Source organism: Uloborus diversus, chromosome 5, assembly GCF_026930045.1.
Source record: "Uloborus diversus isolate 005 chromosome 5, Udiv.v.3.1, whole genome shotgun sequence".
Taxonomy (NCBI): Eukaryota; Metazoa; Arthropoda; class Arachnida; order Araneae; family Uloboridae; genus Uloborus; species Uloborus diversus.
The window spans coordinates 126,455,315-126,479,724 of record NC_072735.1 but is presented as its reverse complement, the minus strand read 5'-3'; the positions used below and the strand labels follow the sequence as shown (position 1 = coordinate 126,479,724).

Genomic DNA, 24,410 nt, shown 5'->3' with positions numbered 1-24,410 from the left:
GCTGACAAATATTTTTACACAGGAAAACACATAATTTATACCCAAACTAGAATCGTAATAACCGCAGAATAAATTTGATTTATAACTAACATGAGTTGCATGAGCGGTTATGTGCTTTTCAGCCGAACACTACTTACGTCTTCTGATCTCTGAATCTTGCGTGCACAAGTCGGATAAGAGTTGTTGAGCACCGTTGGTCAAGGTTCGGTAAAGTTCCCGCTGCGTATCATCAAAACATCGGCTGGTGAAGTTGTTCACGCATTGCATCGCACCCTGCAGGTGTCTGCAAGGAGAAGAGGAAGTCATTGCTTAAGTATTATGTAGTAGAAAACATTTTAGAAGCTTACCGAACTTCTCTTGAAATCTGTGGAAAAGGTTTCCAAGTTTTTACGAGATCTCTACCTCAACAACTTTAGGATTAAAGTAGGTAAAAAATGCTACAATTTGTATCTAATGCAAAAAAAAAATACTTAAATGTTTTACATTTCAGAAGTCTATTTACTTAACAAAACAAATCTATTTTAATAATATTGCGCAGACACAGTAATATTTTTATGATTGGTTTAATTGCTTTTATTATAAAATTTGGATTATTTATTACCGTTTTTTTATGTACACACACACACCAGTGTGTGTGTGTGTAGTAGTAGCAATAATAATATTAATAATATAATAACAATAGCAACCACAACAACAATAGAAATAAAAATAATAACAACAGTAGTGTTAAAATAAATCTTCAACCGAGTCCTGGTGAAAATTTACCCGATATACATATCAGTAATAAGGACAAAGCTATTGAATACAAAGTCTGAAAAAAGATTAAATTCGTCAAGAAATTTGAAAACAAACATGAAAAAAGAAGAAAAAAGAAAAAATTGAACCTTAAACATAAGATTAGCAACACTAGCGGCGAAAGAACCCTTCAAAAAGTTTATGTCGGATTCCGGCTTTCTAAAAACAATTCTTGTAGCTCTCCCACACCTCGTAGAAACTTCGAACAAACTTCATCTTAAACAAATATTTCCAAGCTTTCGAATGATCTAAATTTTTAAAATGTGCATTAACTTTTTCTCTTTCAAATTGTCAAATTCATATGAATTAGTGTTATGATTCACACATTGATGAATTCTAATTATTGAAAAAATGTTTCGTGGTGCCACCCCTGAGCTTCATACTAATTTGTACCGAATTTCATGAAAATCGATAAAACAAGTTTTGTCCCTACGCACGTTACAGACAGTCATCCTGAATTATATCCAGACATCCATCCATGGCAAACATTTTGCTTTATTGGTAGTAGAGAAACCAATCGTAAATGTAGAATGATTGTGGAGTCGAAAAACACTTTTTTTTTTCAAACCAATTTATAATAGCGCGGAAAACTTTGGCATCCTAATAACGGCAAAAATATTATTTTTTTTTAAAATAATTTTTGAAATCGCGCAAGAACCCTCAAGTTGAGAAAAAATAGAAAAAATCGGCAATTTTTGAAGACGTTTACTTTTCTCAAAAAACAATTTACTTCATTTCTATTAGCATAAAAATACACTTTTTAGTTACTGAAATGTAAAGAAAAAACTCGGGGGCACATTGTCGATCATTTGAATTCGCGCAGAAAGTCTTGAAATACCATTTTTAAAGTAAAAAAATTATATTATTTCAAAAATTCTTAAGCTGACATAAAGCTATAAAATATACTATTAAACACCCATTTTAATGTTATACATACATTTTTCTTATGCTGAAATGACTCAGGACTCACCATGTGCAGGCCCGTCTTTTCAAATTTTTCGGGGGGGGGGGGGTGTTGTCAAAAGGTGCAAATTCAATGGACATTTCAACGGAAAACAGCAAAACTCACACCTACCCAAATGTAAAAACATTTATTTCTCAAAGCAATGGTGGGGAGCAAAGGGCCACTTGACCCCCTAAATGATGAGCCGAAACAGTTGGTGGTGGCACCAAGTTGAGTCCAACTCCCCACCCTACCCAATAAACCGATTCATTATGCTTCTTTATGCTGAAGTTCTTTAAATTCTCACTTCGCGTCAGATGTTCTTGATCTGATTGTTACTTGTACTAAGAAAACCTTCTAGGTTTTCAAGCTTACAACAGTTTCTCGCAGCCTCTGTTACAAGTTTTGCACATGTCTCTACCGACTGAGTGTGGCATCAAATATTCAAGCTATGGCAGGGCTTTGACTTTCAAAGAAGTTCAAAGTCTTTTGTTGACATATTTGACATTAATGGTAGTGGTATCAATTAACACCTAAGCCGATCAATAGATTCAGGATAATCTACGGCTTGAAAATTAATTAATGAAAGCTTGAAGAATTTAACATGACGTACTACTGGTAGCTCATTTCATACATTCAGTATTCTCCTGTAGCCTAATTCTCAAATGTGCTGTTTGTAACCCAATATCGTCGCGACATCATATTCTCTGGATAACAAAAATGCGAGTTTCTATGGATGCCGGAATTTTATATAGTTTGGTAAATGTCGTGTTGTTTGAATGACCTTTAGTACATGCTTCGGGCCGTATTTCACGGAGTAATGCATCTTAATATAAAACCAAAGGGGAGCGTAGATCTTTACTGTAATTTTTCTGGTATCTGCATTACGCTTGTCGCACTAATTTGGGAAACATCAAGTCCTAACACCCAGTTAGCAGTTAACCGTTGAGAATAACTGAGGGGTCTGGCATTTTTAAAAGCTAATTCTGGATCACTTGTTGAAATAATTTCTGTGCTCGGTGTTTGGAAATTTCAACGAAAAATTTTAACTTCCGAGCCATACTTCCGTGCTAGTAGAGAGATGTGTAAAACTTGTGACAGAGACTAATAGGAAAGTTTGCGGGCATGAAAACCCAAATGGTTTTATTAAGTAGATATTATTCAGATGAAGATGTTTGAAGAAAAATTTGATACTAAGTCAGAAGAGCTTCAACAGAAAAATCGCACACAAATTGGTTGGTTGGTTGGGTAGGGTGTTTGTTTGCGGGGGGGACTCTACTTACTGCTACCTCCACGTGGTGAGTCTTGAGTCATTTTAACCTAATGGAAAAATAAGTAAAGCATTAAACGGATACTTAATGAAAGCCAAAGCCCTGCCATAACTTGAATATTTGATACCACACTCAATCGGTAGAGAGATAAGCATAACTTGTGACAGAAGCTGAAGGAAATGTCCCAGAGGTGAAAACCGAGAAGGTTTTCATAGTAAATAACAATCAAATCAAGAGCATTTGATACGAGTTCGGAATTTAAACTCCTTAAGACCGAGGCCGGCCGTATACGGCTTTGTAACTTAGATCCGAGTCCGCCCGTACCCGGCCGAGTTCTGCGAATTCAGGGGTGGTGGGTAGAAGAAGACACCCTACTGCGAGACCTCCCCGAAGAAGACCCTTTCTTCTAGCCGATAGCTATTTAGCAAGTGATAGCGACAACTGCATGAATGGGGAGCTGCTAATGACTTGATGTCGTTTGGCTTCCTCAAAAAATGAGAAAAGATGAATGCGTTGTACGATTTCGTTTCAATTTCCTCCACTTCTAATCCTCACTTTTTTGTACCATTTTTTTAAAAATAAATTCTATTCTAGAATTTATAAATTAATGTTTTGTATAATTTTTATGATAATTCGTACAACATTAAAGCACAAACTTTACAAATAACTGCATATACATGCTTCAGGTTTACAAGGAACCTCGAAACACGGGTGTGCAATTACTACTTGCAATATTTCGCCATCTATTAACCGTTTCTATTTTCATTATTTTTATTTTCAACCCAAATGTAATTATTTCTTTCCAGTTTTAGAAACTTAAAAGTATTACTCAGCAAATCAGAGCTTGGAAAGCATCTAAACAAAAAAAATCTGCCCAGAGCTTTAACTTGCTCGTGAAAATATACTGCACCCCACCACACAACTGTTACCCAAACAGTAACGCCCCACAAAAAGTGAGATATTAGGTCATAATTCCATAAGGACTTAAAACACACATAACATGTAAAAATGTATGCATGGGTCAACCAACTCCAGTATTCAGGTCGCACGGGTGACTAAAGAAGATGCCTTAGATACTAGTTCTCTCAAAATGGTCAAAAGAAAAGAATTTTGTTACGATATTATACAATTTACAAACTACCGTATTATCCACTTTACCTTTAGAGTATACGAGTTTAGAGAGTACTTATTAGCAATATAATATATATTTGCACTTATAAAAATTTAATCACAAAATAGCATTTTCTAGTTTTCTTCTGAACAACATGTTATTCATTAATTTGGAAAATTCAGTCAGTTTGTCAACATGTAAATTCAGAACCATGATTTACAAAAAAAAAAAAAAAAAAAAGCTGAAAAATGATAATCTGCTTAAATCTTCAAAAACAGTTGTCTCTGAAGTGAGATAAACAGAAATTTCTAATGGCGCTAAGTCACATTGTAATATTCCTTTAACGATTGTAGTGTATCAAACACCAAAAAATCGGATTTAATTCTTTCCTAAATTCATTTAATCAATTTAAAAAGACATTATCTCTTGCTTTCAGTAGCACATCCCACAACTTTGTTTCATTGAAAATATAAATTAATTGTTAAATTCTTCAAACAAATTAAAGTACATATTTACTTCTGTATAAATGGCATTATTCAGAAAAACATCATCAGAATAAATTTTAGGGAATATTTTTTTAAAATCATGTCATACAGCATTTTACTTACTGATAAATATAAAGAAAATCTAAATCTGTGCTTCTACATCTGTTGCATTTACACTTTTAGCACTAATTTAGAATTAATTGATTTTTTTAGAGAAAACAAATGTCACTTCCTTCCCCCAATATGAAATTGTTGTTAATAATAATTAAGCGGTTTCAGAGTTGCATCAAAACAAGAAAACTTTCGCTCAGTACAGATTTATCTATCTTGCATTTCTATGTTAAAAAGTTGTATGCTCTCATCTTTATCATATTCGATTAGCTAGTTATATACGATAACCATGGCAACTTGTGTGTTTGTGGGTTGGAGGGGGGGGGGGCAATTTTACCTTACTTTCAAAAGTAAAGGGGTCTTCCCTCTCACTTTTCAGAGTTAAAAATTAACAATCAACTGAAAAATTATTTCTACTCGGATTGATTTTACGTATTAATTTATTTTGCGGGAATAAAACCAAAAAACTCAAAAAAAAAAAAAAAAAAAATTGAATTTTTCTTATGTTATTTCATTGGAATGAAGATTATAATTGGAAGAGTTCATGGCCGGATTTGGAAGTGTGGAGGCCCCGGGGCAAACGAAGGAGTGGAGGCCCCTAATCAGGGTTCGAAAAGATCATATTTTCGAAAATATCCGATACTTTGATATACAGTAGAAGACCATTATAACGCCGACCTATATAACGCAATTCTCTATAAACCGTACAACTTTCCAGAAGTAAACAATAGGTTTTGAAGTTAAAAAAATACCTCTGTTTTGTTATGCAAACATAAAAAATGTTATTTTGAAACAGTTTTTCATCTTTCCATCTTAATCCAAAGCTTTTAAATGAAAATTAGTACCCCCCTTACAGTAAACAGAAAATACCAGATGGCTCTTGCAAATGCAGATGTTATGCAAACCAAGAAGCTAGCAGAAGTGCAGGATAATGCACTTTCGTTTCATTGTGAAACATATTTATTTGTGAATAACTAATTGTAATGTTGGTGCTTTAATACTCATTGCAGATAAAACTCATTCTGAAGTGCTAATATAGAGACATATTCTGAACTTTAGTTTCAAAATTTGTGAAATGATCTGTATAACGCAAAAACCTGTATAACGCAAAAGCTCTGGTCCCAAGGTGTGCGTTATAATGGTCTTCTACTGCATATCCGAATATTTTGATATATATGTACATATCCGATATTTTCGACCCGTGAAAGCTAGGATGTTTTGTAAAAATTTTATTGTGGAGGCCCCGGGGCAGTAGCCCCGCCTGCCCTCCACTAAATCCGGCTCTGGAAGAGTTAGTCTACGGTGGCTATTCATCCCAAATTTTGACGCCAAACTCCATTTTTATCTGTCATTTAATAAGTAATGTCAAAATCCAATTACATAAACTAGTTTTATTTTTAAAAAGAAAAAAGGGGGGAAATAAATAAGATTTCGTGGCTTCCCCACTAAGCATTCTCTTAACCCCCGTTTTTTGAGGAAAAGATTTTTTTTTTTTTCATTATTACTCTTGAAAAATTATCTTTCTATTATTTTCTTTTAACTTTCCTTTTTTTTTCTCCTGACTGGGATAGCTTTTATTACTTGTCCGTAGTATACTCAGAAATGGAAAAGAGATAGGGGTGCAATTTCTTCCAAATGTTTGAAAATAGTTTCAAAAACATTCTTTCAGTAATTATTCTCATCAGTTTGTGCAAATGGAATTGATTGAAATTGGAAAATTTAAATTATTGCATAATAAATCTTAAGCTTGTACTTGAACTGTAATGTTCTTATTTATGATTAATATCATCTACGCGTTGAAGGCGGCAAATATATGTGTATAAGATATATTAAGATTTACAATCAATATGCGAAAGTTAAGGGATTTGGGAATCAACCCGGCAAACCTTCTCTCGCCATGCCCCTGTTACATATATTTTTTCTGATTTTCTGTAATTCTAAAATATGTCTCTTAAAAATCTAAAAAATATTTATATTTCTGAAAAAAAGAATGTTTTATAATTTTATTATAGCCTTTTTCAATTACTGTATAAAAAAGGAAAACATGTATTAAAAAGAACTATATGTTTTATAATTTATTATTCTGCAGAAGAATAAAAGTTATTGGCTGTGCTCAAACTTTTTTAATCAATCGAAATCGGGAGAAATGTTTCCAAAAACTAAAGCTGCTAGAAAGGTTAGGCATTTTGCGCTGTAGGCTGAACATGATATCCAAAAAAAAAAAACGAACTTATTAGCAATATGGTTAGGAACTGACGGAAAGTCACGCTGTGAGACCACCTCAAAGATCCTTTCTTCCGACCGAAGTATTTTCAATTGTTGGGACAAGTGACAGTGATGTACAATTCCCAATGGCAATACAACTACAAGGATTGATAGCTAATAACTTGTGAAGATGCACCCTCTGACCCCCCCCTCCCCTTCCTAGAAAATTTTGAAATAGGCACGTGGTGAGTCCTCCATTTCAGCATAAGAGAAATGTATGTAAAACATTAAAACGGTAAACTAATTTCATATACCCCACCCTTGGCGACTTCTTCCTGTTGGTGCCAAGAAAACCATGTATGATGACATAGGTCATACATCGTTGTTAGCGATGCTTTTTTAGCGCCAATAGGAAAAATTCGGATAAAAAACACATGATCAAAGCACTTCAGAACACAATATATATAAAAACAACATAAAACCACAACAAAAAACATCGCTTCAAAAATAGCAGAAACTAGAAAGTTTTTGTACACAAAGAAATATTACTAGAAAGTATTTCAAATGCTTAAATTAACAAATTACTACGACAGCTGACCAATGAAATATGTACCAATAGAAACAAAAGCTATTTTCCAACATCCATTTCATCGAACAAAAACTTCTCATACTTTGCTAAAAAAGAGCAAAGCAATTCAAATTGCGATGTTTAAAGCGGAAAACATCCCCAAACCCAATAACTATTTCAGTCAAAAAAACGATTAGTTACTCAAATTTCGATGTATGAAAAACAGAAAAGTCTCAACAGGACAACCCAAACATACAGAATATAAAAATACCATATATTAATTTGCTATCCAGACATGCTTTCAAAATACCTATTATATTTTAAATAAAAGAACACCTTCATTTTTTTATAAAATGCTGAGTCAACTTATTTTCAGAAATTCAGTACTTAATGGAGGCACGTTTATAGAATATGTCTAAATAATTCGTGGCATCGATAAGAATTAACTTTTAGAATAAAATAACCGTACTATTTTTGTAAAATTAATTTACATACAGTAAAAATAAAGTTAGAAACTACAAGAAACTCTCAAGATTTTGTAAAAACAAAGAATTTCGGAAGTGAGAGTTTTTTTTTTTTTTTTTTTTTTTGAATTCTATAAAAAAGAATTTACTTTTTTATGGTATAATTCCTCACACTCAGTCTGTAACAAAACAACAATGACAATGGTATCTAACAGATACACATCAAGTTGGTAATTACTTTTAAGTAACGTTCAAGTTTGAAGAAACTGGCATTTTTTCTAATATTTATTCATCAAAACACAACTACTGAATTTAAAATAACACAAAATAAGTTTTCCTGTAAGGTATATTGCACAAAAAAAAGAAGAATATCTCTTGCGTGAAACCGATAACAAGTGAACAAGTTTGAACAGATCTAAGATTGCCTTCGGGTTGCCAAACACAGGTTAGTTTCGCCAGGGATGCCATGCTTAAAAAATTATCGCCTCATTGGCGAGAAAAATATTTCAATTTTGTGCAAAAAATCGGATGTCGCCAAATAAGGGGGGGGGGGGGGGTATATCAAATCTGTACCTAAAACAGATGTTTAATAGTATATTTTTATAGCTTTATGTCAGCTTAAGAATTTTAATATATATATATATATATATATATATATATATATATATATATATATATATATATATATATATATATATATATATATATATATATATATATATATATATATATATATATATATATATATATATATATATATATATATATATATTTTACTTTAAAAATGGTATTTTAAGGCTTTCTTTGCAAATTCAAGTGATCGACAATGTATCCCTCATTTTTTTCTATACATTTCGGTAACTTCAAAAGTATTTTTTATACTAGTAGAAACGAAGTAAATTGTTTTTTGAAAAAAAAATATACGTCTTTAAAAATTGCCGGTTTTTCTATTTTTTCTCCACTTGAGGGCTTTTGCGCGATTTCAGAAGTTATTTTAAAAAAATTTAAATTATTTTTCTTGTTATTTAGATGCCAACGCTCGAGTTTTCCGCGCTATTAGAAATTGATTAGAAAAAAAGTGTTTTTCGACCCAGACCTATTGTGAAGTAAGCCATTTATAGTTACTTTCATGCATATTACAAGTAACTCGAAATAAAAATTGATGCGTAACCAAAAAAAAAAAATACCCATGTTTAAACACAAATCTTCCTCTTGAATTTAAAACTCACGCCATCCTCTTTCTTATAACAGATTTTTTTTCCAAAAACTGCAGATACTCGAAACTAGGATCATGAATATCAAAACAAATCATTCACTTTACATAAAAAGCAAAGTTAAATGAAATTTATTACCACCATACAGTTTTGATTCGATTCCTTTTGCATTTTATGTAGGGGTGTAATGCTCAGGATCATTTAATTTATGAGAACGCGTCATACTTTCAGGCTCATCCACTGTGTCTGCATACGTAATGTGAAAAGTTATGTTTTGCCTCATTTTTTAGAAGCATTTTATTTTTTCCCCTGTGCAACCGTATAATGCTTTTAATAATCAGTTGTAACCATAATCAACAGAACGAAGAATGTAAGAACGTGGCAGAAATTAAAAACCTCAATTAGATACTGTATTACCGAAAAAGTCTTCAAAAAAAATAATAATACACATCAAGCACACCCCTCCCCACCCCCAAACGAAAAATTTAGTGAGAAATATGAATTTTTGGAAACAGTGATTGTGGATATCTTATAATGTTAGCGACTGTTTAAGTGTGCATTTCGAGTTAAATTCGGCAAAAAAAATAATAAATGATAATAATAATAATAATAATGTATCTCGACTTTAAGACGTTTTATTTCAGTTACGGAGGAAGAGAGCAAATGATTTGTGCGTCAAAAATCAAGTCTCACAATGATCTTTCAACAGCTACTTATTTTAACTTTTTTTCATTATTAAACTAACGTATAGTTCGCTAGTTACAGCCAGATCCTCAGACAGAGAAAAATGCTTATAATATTTTTTTGAAGAATCTTACCCGCAGGTTTTGCTTAGTTCTTCTTCTGTATATGCAAAAGCTAGATCTTGATTGCTTGTAAGAACTTTTAGCTCTTCCATGCACCACTTGAGGTCACTGTCATTACATTTTGGCGCACAGAAAACTGGATAAACTGGAAAAAAAAGGTTATTTCAGAGTTTTGTGAAATACTTTGAAATACAGTAATATTAGCTAAATAAAAAACTCATCAACCACATTGGCTTTGACTAAAAGTTCAATAAACGCTCTTGGACTACTTGCAAGTAATCCCACTCAAGTGAAAATCACCGATTGGAATACAAATTTGAACATCGGTAAAGCGTCGAAAAATATTGAACTCGTTTTAGGTTTTATTGGCACGGGGTTTATTTAACGGGGTGAAATTTACTCTTAAGTAATGGATAATTGGGATATTCGAGGGTACAATATATTCTTTTATTTTAAATTTTAATCACAAAATTCAAATATTGTCCAAAAAAAAAAAAAAAAAAGTCGATTTGAAAACTTTTAGTTCTTTAACGCATAATTTGGTGTTAGAATGACCTCAATCAGTTCAATGATGAGCGATGACATGAAAATATTTGCATTTTGCTAAAAAGGCGTGGGTCGATAGGTGATATCACTACTGTTTGTGAGCGATTGATAAAATAATTAAAAGCGCAGCCGAACTCGCATATAGCGAGCCCTGTTTTAACGAGAGCTCGGATATAGCGAGGAAATCGAAAAGATTTGGTTGGTAGAATGTTAAAGCTATGAGAAGAAAACTCGCATTTAACGAGCAAATCCCGCTTAAAGCGAGCAATATTTTTGTAATTCATTAATTTTTGTTGATTTTCTCCTCAAAAAAGATTATTCTGTTTTTGAAAAAATTCCATTAACGTTTTGAATTTAACCAAAAGGTATAGATAAGACATAAGTCATGAGAACAGGTGATGACAAGGGCTTTTTTTTTAATTCGTGGAGTACAGGAGCATTTAAAAATTATATACTTTTTGAAGAGAATGTTATCACTTCCGAGATATACTTCCGACGAGATACTGTAGCTGAAAGTCAGGAGAGAGAGAAAAAAATGAAAGCGACCACCATGACGCCAAATGTGAAGAATTTGAAGTTAAACAGCCCTCGACACATACTTTGCTTCCAAAGTGCAAAAAACCTTCAAACCCCACATTAATCGAAAACAATAACATGAAAGAGACATCAAGGCATTTCAAATGAAATAACCAACTTTTTGGTACGATACAGAAATATAAAAATAGCAAAGCAAGCATGTATAAATTTTTAAGATTTTTACTAGCACTCGGTTATATCAAAACAAAATCGCAGTCCCTTCACGCTCTTTATAAGCGAGTTCGACTGCACTAGTAAAAAGCAGCATAATCGACCAGGTAAATTAATAGTTAAAAAAGTTAAATTTACCCAGATTTAGTCATTTAAAACTGTGTGGTCCGCAAACAATAATATGCTGCAAACAATCCCGTATTTCTTAAGAAACTAAACTCGATTCTAAAATAAAAACTCGTATCAGCAAATACATTTACTTCTTGTAATAAATGGAATATACGGTTACATAAAAAAATCCTTAATTCAATCAATTGATGACATTACTTTTTTCGTGAAAAATAAGAAAGGGCTTGTATGTCTCTTTCTGAAAGTTACGTGTAAGAAGATCATACAGTGCCACTGTGGAAAGCAAAAATCTCTGGTAATAAGATATTGAAGAACAAATATGAAGAATAATTACTAACACTCTTCGAGGATATTGAAAAACGACAATAGTGTATTGGAGTAAAAATAAATGCGACACCTCAGAATAAATGAGGAATACTTTGTTTTAAAATCGCGTTGATTTTTGTTACGACCTGGTACTATTGTAAATGAATTTCTATTTCGTCAATAAATTGTGTTAAACTAACTATTGTTGTATAAAATAGTTTTTTTTTTTTTTGAAAAGTAATATGAGTCGAAGACAAAAAGAACGACAGAAGGTAAAGAATTCAATGATAAATATTTTTCGTAAGCACACATGTAATGACTTCTATTAGCCACTTGGAATTTTTGACTTAAAAACAAAACATTTTGATCCATCTAGATTTCAATAACTTTCATATCATTTTCTGTAAAATCTCACTAAATTTAAAGACCTATTTGCTTTTTTTTTTTTTTTTCTTTATAGTTCTGACTCTTACTTCGCCTGTAAAAATATCCCAAAACTCATTTGACTATATTATCGCAAGAAATTCAAAATAGTAAATTATACCAATTGTTTCATCAAATCCAATTTAAGCAATCATAATAATGGTAGCAATTTCTGGTTTAATATATTTTATTCCAATTCGGCATATTTTCGACTGTAATATATTAAGTCATGGTTGAAGTTTTACATAGTGTTTTTAACTCCGATATGGGCACTGGGCAATCATGTTTAAATGAAACTGTGATTGAAGTTCTCCATTGTACTTCAACTAACATTTTTAAATATATATGTATGTGCAACAACTATTTTATTTTAATTTCAAAAATGCGATCTTAATCGAAAAATACAAGCTATATTTATTTTTATTATAGAATTCTAATCTCTAAACTTTCATTACCGTAAACCGCAGACTTCCTATGCTTCCACAATCAACTTCTAAATAGCTTAGAGCTATTAACTCAAAGAGATACCAGCTTGTATGCTTGAATTGAAAAATTTCCAATTAGATACAGCTAGAAAAATTAGTTCATTGCTTCTGTAAAAGAGCAAAATATTTTTTAAACATCACTTGTTTATGTTTTTGCATTTTTTCTTATTCGTAATGACTGTTTTACCGTGCATGGTAAATGTGTGACTGTTGTACCGTGCATCAAGAGATAGTTCCGGAGGATTACAGAGTATTTACATATAACATCAGTTTGAATCCGTCACGTGCGATAGGTCATTTAAGTCATTTGCGATAAGTCACTTAAGTCACTTGTTTGAAGATTAGTCACAACACATAAAAGGATAAAACAAAGTTCCTTCTGATATCTTCTAAGGGGCTGTCCATAAAGGTGTCACACCTTTTTTAATTCTATTTGATCCATTCCCCCTTTGTCACACTTCACCTTCCCCTCCCCCTTACTTATCACACGTCAAGTTACATCACATTAGGGCCATTCCACGGAAAACGGTGATTTTGTCCCGCACGTGATGACCCATATATTTCATTAAAAATAATAATTTAAATGGGTAATGATAAAAAATTTATTGCTTAACAAACTAAAAACGAATGTGTGATTCCTTAAGAGGACACTGGACGTTCAAAAAGAAGAAATTTTTGTCAAATTTTTGTAATTTTTATTTTTTGAATTTATTTGAATATGAGGACAATTTTGTGAGTTTTGTTTTATTTATTATAGTATAGAGAATGACTTAAAATAAGTTTCAGTGTTGTGAAATCAAAATAATTACGCAAGGGACTTTTCAAAGTTTTGTTAATTATCTTCAAGGTTATTTACATTTTTTTAAATAATTGGTCTTCTAATTAAAATTTTTTAATGAAATTTTATAATTAAGCTTGTACTAGTGTTTAAAGTATATGGTTAAAATTTCATGCAAATCCATCAATAATTAAAAAAGTTTGTTTAAAAAGGTCCAGTGTCCCCTTAAACAAAAGATTTTTTTCATTACTATTTTAAATGATTACTTTTTAATGAAATATATGAACCGTCACGTGCGGGAAAAAGTGACTACAATTTCGTGGAATGTCCCTATACATTTTTTTTCAATGGTTTCAACTATTGTTTCTCAACAAATGAGCTATGTTTTCTTTATATTGGAACTTTTGTCCTAAAAATTGACAATTTATTTTAACATTAGTACATTAATAGAGCAAACATATAACTAATTCTTAAGCAAATTACAAGAGGAGACTTTGGATGTCCTGCACGTGACACATGCAAATAAATTAAATTTTAAATAACAAAATTGCTTACTAAAAATGTAACTGTGTCAGGAATATCTTTGTATTAAATGTAAAGATTAAAAAAATTACTTACCCATTTTTAGTTAAAATATTAAGATACATAAAACATGTTAATGAAATTTAAGCGTCTCTTTGTCCCGCACGTGACAATAGAATGACCTGTTTAAAGGTTGTTCATACCATCACCTAAACATTTTGTTTTTAAAATGTGTGATTTCACGCACCTTGTTACCCCCTCCCTCTTCCATGTCACAATTTCCTTCCACGTGTGACGTCATTTTTTGACGATTCCTAAAACAGAATGTATTCATCGAAAAAAATGCACTAGATAAGAACATTTCATGTGATATAGGAAACATAAGTCCTGAAGTAATCTCATGCGTCAATCTCTTAGATGTTGGTCAAACCTGTCATCTGATGTCACCATCGATTACGTTTTACTTGGCAATCTCGGCGCTAAATTTTTGCTGAAAATGAGTTACCAGATAGAGAAATTTCCTTTGAGATCATATTTCAAGCCTTACATTCTTCTTCTTTAAAATGATGAGATAAAAGTACACGTTGATAAGAATTTGGTGTTGAACTTTTTCCACCATGTTTCTCATAATTCAGTTTTGTGCATATCATCAAGTGTAGAATGTTATAGGAGAGCTGCATTACCAAAATAATTTTAAGGTATCCTTATCCTAAATGTATTCTGATCTCTTTTCTAGAAGATATTACAGTACTGTAGAAAACTTAATAGAGAAAGGCATACCGATTAACTGTTAAGGTATGACTTCATAGAAGTTAATTCAACTACTTTGTAGAAGATATTAGATGCTGCAGAACCCATTACGAGAAAACTGCTCTATGGAAGACTTTTGAAGATATGGCTGCTTTAAACTTATCCTGACCGCTTCGTGAAAGAGGTTATGATAGAAAACTTCCATCCGAAGCATTACTGTCATTTGGGCTATTAGAGGGGGTGGGTCAATTGACTCCCCCCAACCTGGATTTCAAAGTCATAATGTAAATGTGCAGTTTCTATGTATTTTGGTATTTTTCTCAATGAAATGCATTGAGTTTAAACCCGCTACGCTTCGCTTCCCCCTGGAAAACGTTGAAATGATGGGCCTGATGCAAAGAACCTAACTAGAATAATTATTTTGCACTTGAATAACCACTAGAGAGAGAAAAATAAAAAACGAGAACGCAGCTCGATGAAACAAAAACGCATCATCAAATACCTCTCTCCTCTCTCTCGAAGTAATTATTTGAAACGCAGATTTTGATCTCACGAGGTGTGCTTGAACTTCAGGGAAGAGTACGGGGAATGAGCTGTGTTGAGTGTTTTTGAAATGTTATCATCTTCTGACCTAGAGCTTCAAAAGCAATTTAAGTACTCTTTCGTGGCTCTTTTGCACACTTTTTTTCCCTTCAAATAAATCACTGTTTCTGAGGGCCAGAGTTTAAGATCCATATTCGTTTATATCAGATTTCCATCACTCAAAACAGTTTCTATGCTTACTGATGGTAATACTAGATTATTATGCGGATAATAACAGATTGTACAAATAATGAAATATACCGCCAGCTCAGTCATTTCCAGCCGAGGACTGCAGTTTCGTGCTTATTAGCACTCATCAGCCCGGCATAGGAAAGTGACTGAGCTGGAGATGGAAAACCTCTTAAGGAAGCCAAGAGTGCCAAACAAACTGGTAGCTAATATAGAATTAGCGCAGAGACATTATATATATATATATATATATATATATATATATATATATATATATATATATATATATATATATATATATATATATATATATATATATATATATATATATATATATATATATATTAGGGTGGTCCTTATTTTTGAAGTTGTAGATATTTTAGGCGACGCCCCCTCAATTTGTTCCATTATACAAATAAATGATCCTTGCAAAATTTTAAGTCAATCCATGAATATTAACCCGTGCCCCTAGGGCCCCCTTTTTTTGAGTTTCGAAGAAAAAATTGCGGATTTTCTCATTTTTATGTGAAAGTTTTCTTTAGTTTCAAATTTAAAGTAATTTTAAACGTGAATAGATGTTTCTACTTCCAGACTGACCATTCTCTCACTTTCATTGTGTAAAATTTTACATGTTACTGAGGCTTCATGTACACCAATGGTCTTGGGTCAGCCATACCGCTATTTTCCGCTCGGTTCAAACCAAGCGGCAGGGGAACATTTCCTTCAACCAATATAGACACAGGGGATTCTAAAGGCCATTAATAAATGGCCTAGGCCGTTAATGATCTTTGACGATAACAAATTGCCTCCTTCAGGCTTTGGGGGTGTTGATTTAAAAAATTTCCTGTGTATGTTATAGGTGTGGCAAATAGGGTCGCTAGATTTCAGCGCTATAAATATAATACTGGCAATTGTATTTTGATTCGCTGTTCTTTAGTTATAAATATATTTAAATGTTTATGCAATTCTTAATTCTTAAAGCATAAATTTTGAAAAATACTCGATTACTCTAACATAAAAATATACTCTATTTTCCATACCTAAAATATAAATTTAAAAAATGTCCAGATATAAATAATGTAAAAATTTATACTTTAAATTAATTTTCTTCCATTTCAGTACATATATATTTATTATCATCCAATTCTTCTTGCAATTCACAAGATTTAGAAACCGAAATGGGTATCTATCCTAACTTGTTGGAACTTTTTTCTATATCTGTTCTACTACAACGAAAAAAAAAGATTAACAACTATTGATATCTGCTCGCCTTTCATCACTGTTAGACAAATGCCGTATTAGGGACAAAGATGCTGTTCATTTATTAACAGCCTATGTAGATGCAGTAAATTTAAATCCAAATGACCTTGTGATCAATTGGACATCCCTTAAGAGAGCAAGAAAAAATCTTCGAGGGGTAAAATCAAATTTCATGAATTTAAATTTATATTTTTTAGTTATTCACTGGGATACAAAAAGTTACATCCAGATGTAACTGGAAAAAAAAGGCAATGAACTGGGAATAATTTAAATTGACCTTACATGAAGAGAAAGCCCATAAATGCTGTTTTACAGTTAAATGCTGTATGAAGATATGATTTTTCGCAGCAACCCAATTTAGGCTCCTTTAAATAATACAATGTGTCTAAATAAACTAGCAGCGTACAAAATGATGACAAACATGCAGCAGAAGCAGTGATTGGAAAATTCATAAATCACTTATGATATTTAGGGGATGAATTAGTAGCTTTGTCCGTATTGGATGAAGGAATTAACTTTGAAGATAGGAAAAGACTACTCCAAAAAATGCTTGCTGATAAGGAAGACGTGTCTGATGACTGTATAAAAATTTTCAGATAACAGTAGATGATTTGGAATAGTTCCTTAGTAAAAATCTTCCTCTTTATAGAATCAATTACAAGTCAATAAAACTGTTTGATAAGTTACAAACACCAAAAGATGTTTTCCTATTTGATCCTGATTCGTGGCAAAATGAAGGAAGCTATTTAAAGGGAAGAGGTATCGTTAAAATATTGAAAGTTGTGAACGATACAGCTGAAAGAGGAGCACAATTAATCGAAGAATTTCACAATCAATTTACCAAATTTGAGTCACAAAAGCAATTTAGTTTACAGACAGTCCAAGATTCGGAAGAAAATGCACATGATTGAAATACATTGAGAAAAGCGTATGATTTAGGTAAAGTTTCTAAAGCACTATTTCATTATTATTCAATGTAAAATCTTTAGATGATATGAAGTAATTAAAAAGATTAATTTTAGTGCTACCTGGCTGTAAAAATATTTTGCAAACCTAGGAGAAACGATGTACGGGGTCTAGAGTAAAACTCGATTTGTGGGAAAATTATTAAAAGTGTTAAAGTTCAACGCCCTAGGGGCACGTGTTATTATTAACCGATCGAGTTCAAATTTTGCACAGATTACTTTTTATTATAGTGTCACAAAACTAGGGGACGTCACTTGTTGAATTCTGAAAAAAATATTTAAGGACCACCCTAATATATATATATATATATATATATATATATATATATATATATATATATATATATATATATATATATATATATATATATATATATATATATATATATATATATATATACAGTAGACACCGGATAATTGCACCAGAGGTTAATTGAATCATTCGCTTTATGGAATTAAAACTGTTTAGAACAAACGTGATTCATATAAGCGGCGGTCACTGTATACAGATAGCATACATAATAAACATACTTTGAAGATGAACAAGAATTCCTACTTTATTTCTAAAATCGTTTAAATCGTAACAAATGCGTTGAATTCACAAAAAAAAAAAATAAATAAATAAATAAAAATAATTAAAAAAAGTGCATGAAAGTGAAAGCCTAAACACCTGAGGCTAACAAACCTTAGGTTAAACTAGCAAATGTTAAGCTGTAATAAATAGTTAACACAAAAAGCACTTTAAAAGTATATACTGCTAAAATTATCCTTATTTGCTTCATATAATCAATTAAAATTTGAGCTTAGTGTAGGATTCCAATTAAATTATCAGCACAAATTTGAGTAAATGATTGACGCTAAAAAAATTATACTTTTTATCGAATAACTATTTGCAGGTGCTAAATACTTTACGAAGTTTCTTCAAATCTTTTCATCTTATTTTCACTAATGATGTACCCAATTACTTTAAACACTATCATAAAACAAGTGAATAAAGCATCGAATGCTTTGCTCGTTAAAACATAACGCATTTTTGTTTTCAAATAAAAAAAATATTTTCTGTAGACGTTGTCGAATTAATATCTCTCTATCAACTTTTATATATGCTAATGCAGTTCTAATGAGCTTTATTTCTATTTTTCCCCCCAAGATGAGCCTAAAATATGATAACAGGTGATATATTCTAATTTTAAAAAAATCCATCGTAATAAAATAGTTTTTTTTTTTTTTACCAAAAAAAAATCTTAAAATCGTTACATGGAGCTCTATATTCAACAATGGCACTGGTAAAAAAAGTTTTGTCACATGAGATATTTATAGTGTTCTTACGGTAGTTTTTAACCCTGATTTCAAATATTCACTTAGAATTTTTCCATCAAACACAGTTTTTGTAAAATCAATTGTTTTAAGTTGTTTATTTTTCTCATGTTTTCTTATAACATGTAATGATAAACCTTATAGACTTGTAAACAAAGATTTTATTAAATGAAACATTTTATTTTATTCTAGGGTAGCTTTTGATGCTGATTTCAAACATTTAACCTGATTTTTTCCATCACTCACAGTTTTTGTGTAATGATAGATTGTAAGTCATTTATTTTTCCTGTGTTTTCTTGTATCACGTAATGATAAAAACGCATAATAAACAATTAAAATCATACCATAAAGGCAAGCAATGTGGAGATAGATAATGAGGTTTCATGGTACTGTTGTGGTAACATGGTAATCAGTCTTAATGGCATCCCATTTTCGTGATATACGCTACCTGAGTTGAATCATTTTCTGTGTTTTTAAATTTGAATGCAAACATAAAGAATTGATAGATTTTACTCTAAGAAAAATGCTTTAGTATACTGAAATAGTATTGACTCTGTAATGGATATGTTTGTATTTTAATATCAAAGAGATGAGACTTGGCATTAACTCTTTCGAAACTACCTTTAAAGCTATACTATTGCATGATTGAGACACGTTGCCTTCGGTATCGCTAGCGTATTCATTCGAAATGAAGAAAACATATGGAGATTTGTAAGTCTTTTTTAGATAAGATTGAGTACAACACATATCATGGGGCAATTATTTCTGACCTAAAATTAAGTTAAACAAATTTTATTAACTGCTAAATTTTATTGATACAGTGCTGTTTTCTCCTATGCGAATGGGATAGCAATGGCAAGAAGAATGTAAAAAAAAAGACCGGACCTGCTGTTCCACTGGCCTCTCATATTAAATTAGGCCTTTTCAAAAACTTAGTAAAGACTTTGTAACACTGGTGCTGACTTTGAGTTCTTAAAACCAGGATTTTTACTTCTTATTCAAGTAAAGCTAAAAAACCGCTAAGAAAAAAATTCAAAGGAAAGAAATTCCCATTGAAGTAGTTGAAAGAGAGTATTTCGTAGAAGATATCCGTACTTGTACTTGTATTAGCTGTAAATCGGATTAATGTTTATCATCCAACTCGGATTAAAACTTCAAACATTTTCTAAGACTCTTCTTTAAAAACATCTCTTAAAAACTTGGTTGCTTTGTGCGCCAGCATAACAGTTTATTTATTTTTGTGTCAACATGATCCATGTTGGGTCAAGTTCATACTGACAGAAAAAAATAAGATTTTTTTACATGAGAAAAATAACTTCAACAAAAGTTTTGAAATCATTTTTCGATAGGAAAATAGTTATAGTACTACAGGATTTTTTTTTTTTTTTTTTGTTAAGTAACATCAGTAACAAAAATTATAAAAATCAAAATGTAAGAAGTATATCAACTGCACCCACTTTCCCCAACAAAAATAAACGAATAAATCAATAAATAAATATTCATCAATCTTTTACGAAAACAATAGTATACATTTACTGACTAAAAGCCCGAAAGAAACAGAAAATAATCTAATATTAAACGTTATTGTATTTAATTCTATACATTATTTAATATTCGTGCTTTTCTGAGTAATGCTTAGAACCCTTAAGCATCTATGCAGTTTATTTTAAAAGTTCCATTTTATTTCTTATTCAAAATTTTCACTTTTCATAGCTTCAATGCTGTAACTTAAACGTATCCATTGGCAGTCTGACAATTCTGCCATAAAATATTTTGCCTAGTTTAAAATGGTGTTGGACTTTTCTTTTGTGTTCCAAAACGACGTATCACACTGTAAAAATATTTTCCTAGAATGAAATGCCTCTTGCAACATCATTGTCACTTTTATTATTTACACAAGAAAAAACAAATTTAATAGCATCATTTTCTATCTTTTTGGTCGATAAAAGCCATTTTTTAAATTTATACTCTTTTTACATTTTGAGGCGCTTTTCCTTAAGCGCCAAACGGAAATGAATAAAAATAGTTCGAACACGAGCCATTTTGAATGTATATTTTTGGTAGCGAAGGTATATGTTCTTTTAATATTCACGTGGATGCTTACTGTTATATTTCTCAAAATTATTAGCTGTTCAAACATGTATATATAAGATGAAAACAGTTTTAAAGGTTAATTTTCAAAAGTTATGAAAAGTTATACACAATTTTATTTTCAAAACTTCCTTACATCGATAAAAACCTAGCATTTGGCACATAACAGAAAAATACTTCAGTACATGTGATTATTAAAAACTTTTTAGAAAACATTTACAGTTGTGTATTAAGTTCATTTGCAGGATTTATTTAAAAAAAAAGGTTATACGTTACATAAATATATATAAAAGGTTATACGTTATATAAATATATATAAAAGTTTATACCTTATAATGTAAAACAATTGAGTTTAAAATTCAATTGGATATGATAGTTATATATTGATCAATCTTCCCTAAAAATGGTTACGGAATTGAAACATTCTAGCAGCATATTTAATCCGCATTCAAAAAGCTTAAATGTAGAGTAGAACATCGAAAAGCCAAACTAATTAGGACCGTAGGTAGTTCGGATTTTAAAATTGCTCGGATTTTTCAAAACAACCAAGAAAATACCGTTAACCCATTAATGCCGGTTTCGAAAAAAACAATAAACTGTGATAATTTTATTAGTATTTATTTATTTTATGTCTATATATTATAATTTTTTTCCCGGTTGGTATATTTTTGTACCAACCGGCATGAATGGGTTAAGTAAAATAGTATGCCATTTGATCAGATAAAGTGGCTGTACTGCATTTTGTGTACATTGTACATATTATACAATACAATGTATAATGTTACAATATTTATCTCCTTTTTTTTTGCAAAATTTAACAAAAAATAACTCTTATTGTTTAGGAGCCATTCATTAATTACGTAAGAGTTTACGTAAGAGAGGGGGAAGGGGGTTTGGAAAATCTCTACATACCCTTACTTGGTGGGGGGGGGCTCAAACTTATTTTAACGTAAAATTTTCCAAGACGATGATTTATATTAGAAATCACGCGGTTAGGTAGAAAAAAAAAAACGAAACGAAAAACCCATTTAGTCCAGAAGTTTGATCTGAATTGAACTCGTTTTAATTATTTGTTTTCTTTTGAAATTAATTTAAAACTTGTCGATTTATTCCTTTTTTTTTATAGTGTTATTGGTTTGAAGACTTTTTAACTGATATATGTTTAAGACTATTTAAAAACTTACTTTTAACTACTGATAAATGGCATTACGAAGACTAGATATTCATCTAATAATACAATGGTAATATGTAGTTGACACTATTAATTATTCTAACTTATCTGTTGAAAAATAAAAATCTTTGATTGACGTCCACCTGGGAGTTTTAGCGTAACTGATTTTTTTCTGACAACCCAACCATTTATTATTTTGAAAAGCGAAATGGAATCTTATGTAAGAATAAAGGGAAGGGGTTTGAAAAATCTGATGTATCCTTACATGGGGGGAGGGCGTCAAAAATTGTCAAATTCATCCTTGCGTAATTAATTAATGGCCCCCTTAATGAAAATGAAGAAAAATTAATAATTAATAATTTCATAAAAGAGCGTTCGGATTTTTGACGCTACGAATTTTTTACGTCGGATTATTGATGTTCTTAGTTTTTATTTGTTTGTATACTTAGTTTTTTTACTATATATTAGCTGAAAAAATAACACGTACGAAAATACAACCTGTGCAATATTTGCTGTTATTTATTTTTAGTTATTGTTTTCTCAGCATCTTGGATAAAATACTGCTCATCATTAATACTTTTTGACAATCAAGTATTTTTCAGTCCATTTAATTAGAAATTGGCTAAATAGATGAAACGTGGTTGTTTTTATGTACATTTATTTATTAAAAAAAATTGTGTAAGAAAATAAAATATTTCAGTCTTTGGTTTTTGGTTTTTGTTTTTCTAACGAAAACTTCTTTAAAAAAATTTCTGTGCACAATGTTAATTTATTTTTTGTAATTTTTTGCGTCAATTAATTGGATTGTCAACTAGTAAAAAAACTAAAATATTTGACACCAGCACTTTCCGTTTAATAGAGGTGCTAAAGCCAAACAAACTGCTTGATTCATTCATGGCTTATTAGAAATTAGTAGGGATATCATCTAAAAAAGCGAAATTTTTGCAGATTTTAGGACGAGAACTATAGTTTTATAAATTGTCTTTAATGACAGAGTTTTGAACTTATTTATAAATGATGTGTTTAAAGAAACAATGTGAATAAACGTTTCTAACATTTCACTTTAGGACTTAAAGTATCAATACTGGATATCTTTATTATAAAATACAGTAAAAGCCTATAAGTCTACCTAAAACTATGGTTCCATTTCCACTACCATTTTACAATTTATTTTTTATAGCCAATTCAACTGATCTTGTTAAGGATTTCCCTTTCTTTGAACGCCCACCTGAATTTACCTTTGAAAAGAATGTTCAACTCTGAAATTTAAAGCCGTCAAGAAGAAAACCGAAAGGGAAGAAAATTACTATTGTCACTCAATATCTCGCTATAATACATTTGCAATATTTTATTTTTTTAACTGGTATATTTATTTAAGACATTATTCTGTGAACATTCCTTATTCAGCAATGTACAAACAATGTGTAACTTAAACGGATTATTTTTTTCTGATTTATAGCCATTCATTTTATCTCCATCATGCCACAACCTCTCAGATACTCGTCCTAATTCTTGTTTCACTGCTGCTAGAGTACCCATACAATAGTTCGCGTGCTATTCCATACAATAGTTCCACAGAAAATTTCGCATGCAACATGAAATTAGTTTTGTCAGGAATATAATCCCAGTAAGTATACTTTTGCAAAGAATTTCAGTTTTTGTCTTTAAAAAAGCCTTTAGAGGTTCCCTCTACGGAAAAGCACCCAGTTTTTCCCACACGTGACACGTGTGTACATATTAAAGAAATCAATTACCAACATTCTAATGCGCGAAAAATGCAAATTACTGCAGACACGTGTTTCGGTGTTACAAGAAACATTTTTTAAATGCTAATTTTGACTCGAAACTTTAAGTTTCTGTGGAATTGTATTTTTTTCTTTTGAAACTAACACTAAAAAATAGTTAGTAGGAAAGAAAAGTATACATTTAATAACTTTGCACCAACAGATTTAAGATATAGTACATTGATAGAATCATGGGAAATAAAGCTGATAACCAAAATTGTGTCCCACACATGACACGTAAATTTCATTTAAAAAATGCCAATCAAAAAAAAATCTTTGCTTACCAAATCGCGTGATTCGAGTAGTTTCACTTGGTCAACAAACTTTTAACTTTCAGTCCTTATTAAATTGTATATGGGAGAAATTATAAGGAAACTAAGTTTAAATTGTCC

The 24,410-nt window shown here is 31.0% G+C and overlaps 1 protein-coding gene across 1 annotated transcript in view; it reads right to left on the bottom strand.

The window, feature by feature from the left end:
* LOC129222133 (uncharacterized) overlaps window positions 1-24,410 on the bottom strand; it is a 150,399-nt gene that overhangs the window by 25,358 nt on the left and 100,631 nt on the right. The window contains exons 2-3 of the mRNA XM_054856584.1: window positions 9,986-10,118; window positions 138-283 (exon numbers count right to left, since the gene is read on the bottom strand). Coding sequence (XP_054712559.1) covers window positions 138-283; window positions 9,986-10,118 — 279 coding nt within the window. The remainder of the gene's footprint in view (window positions 1-137; window positions 284-9,985; window positions 10,119-24,410) is intronic.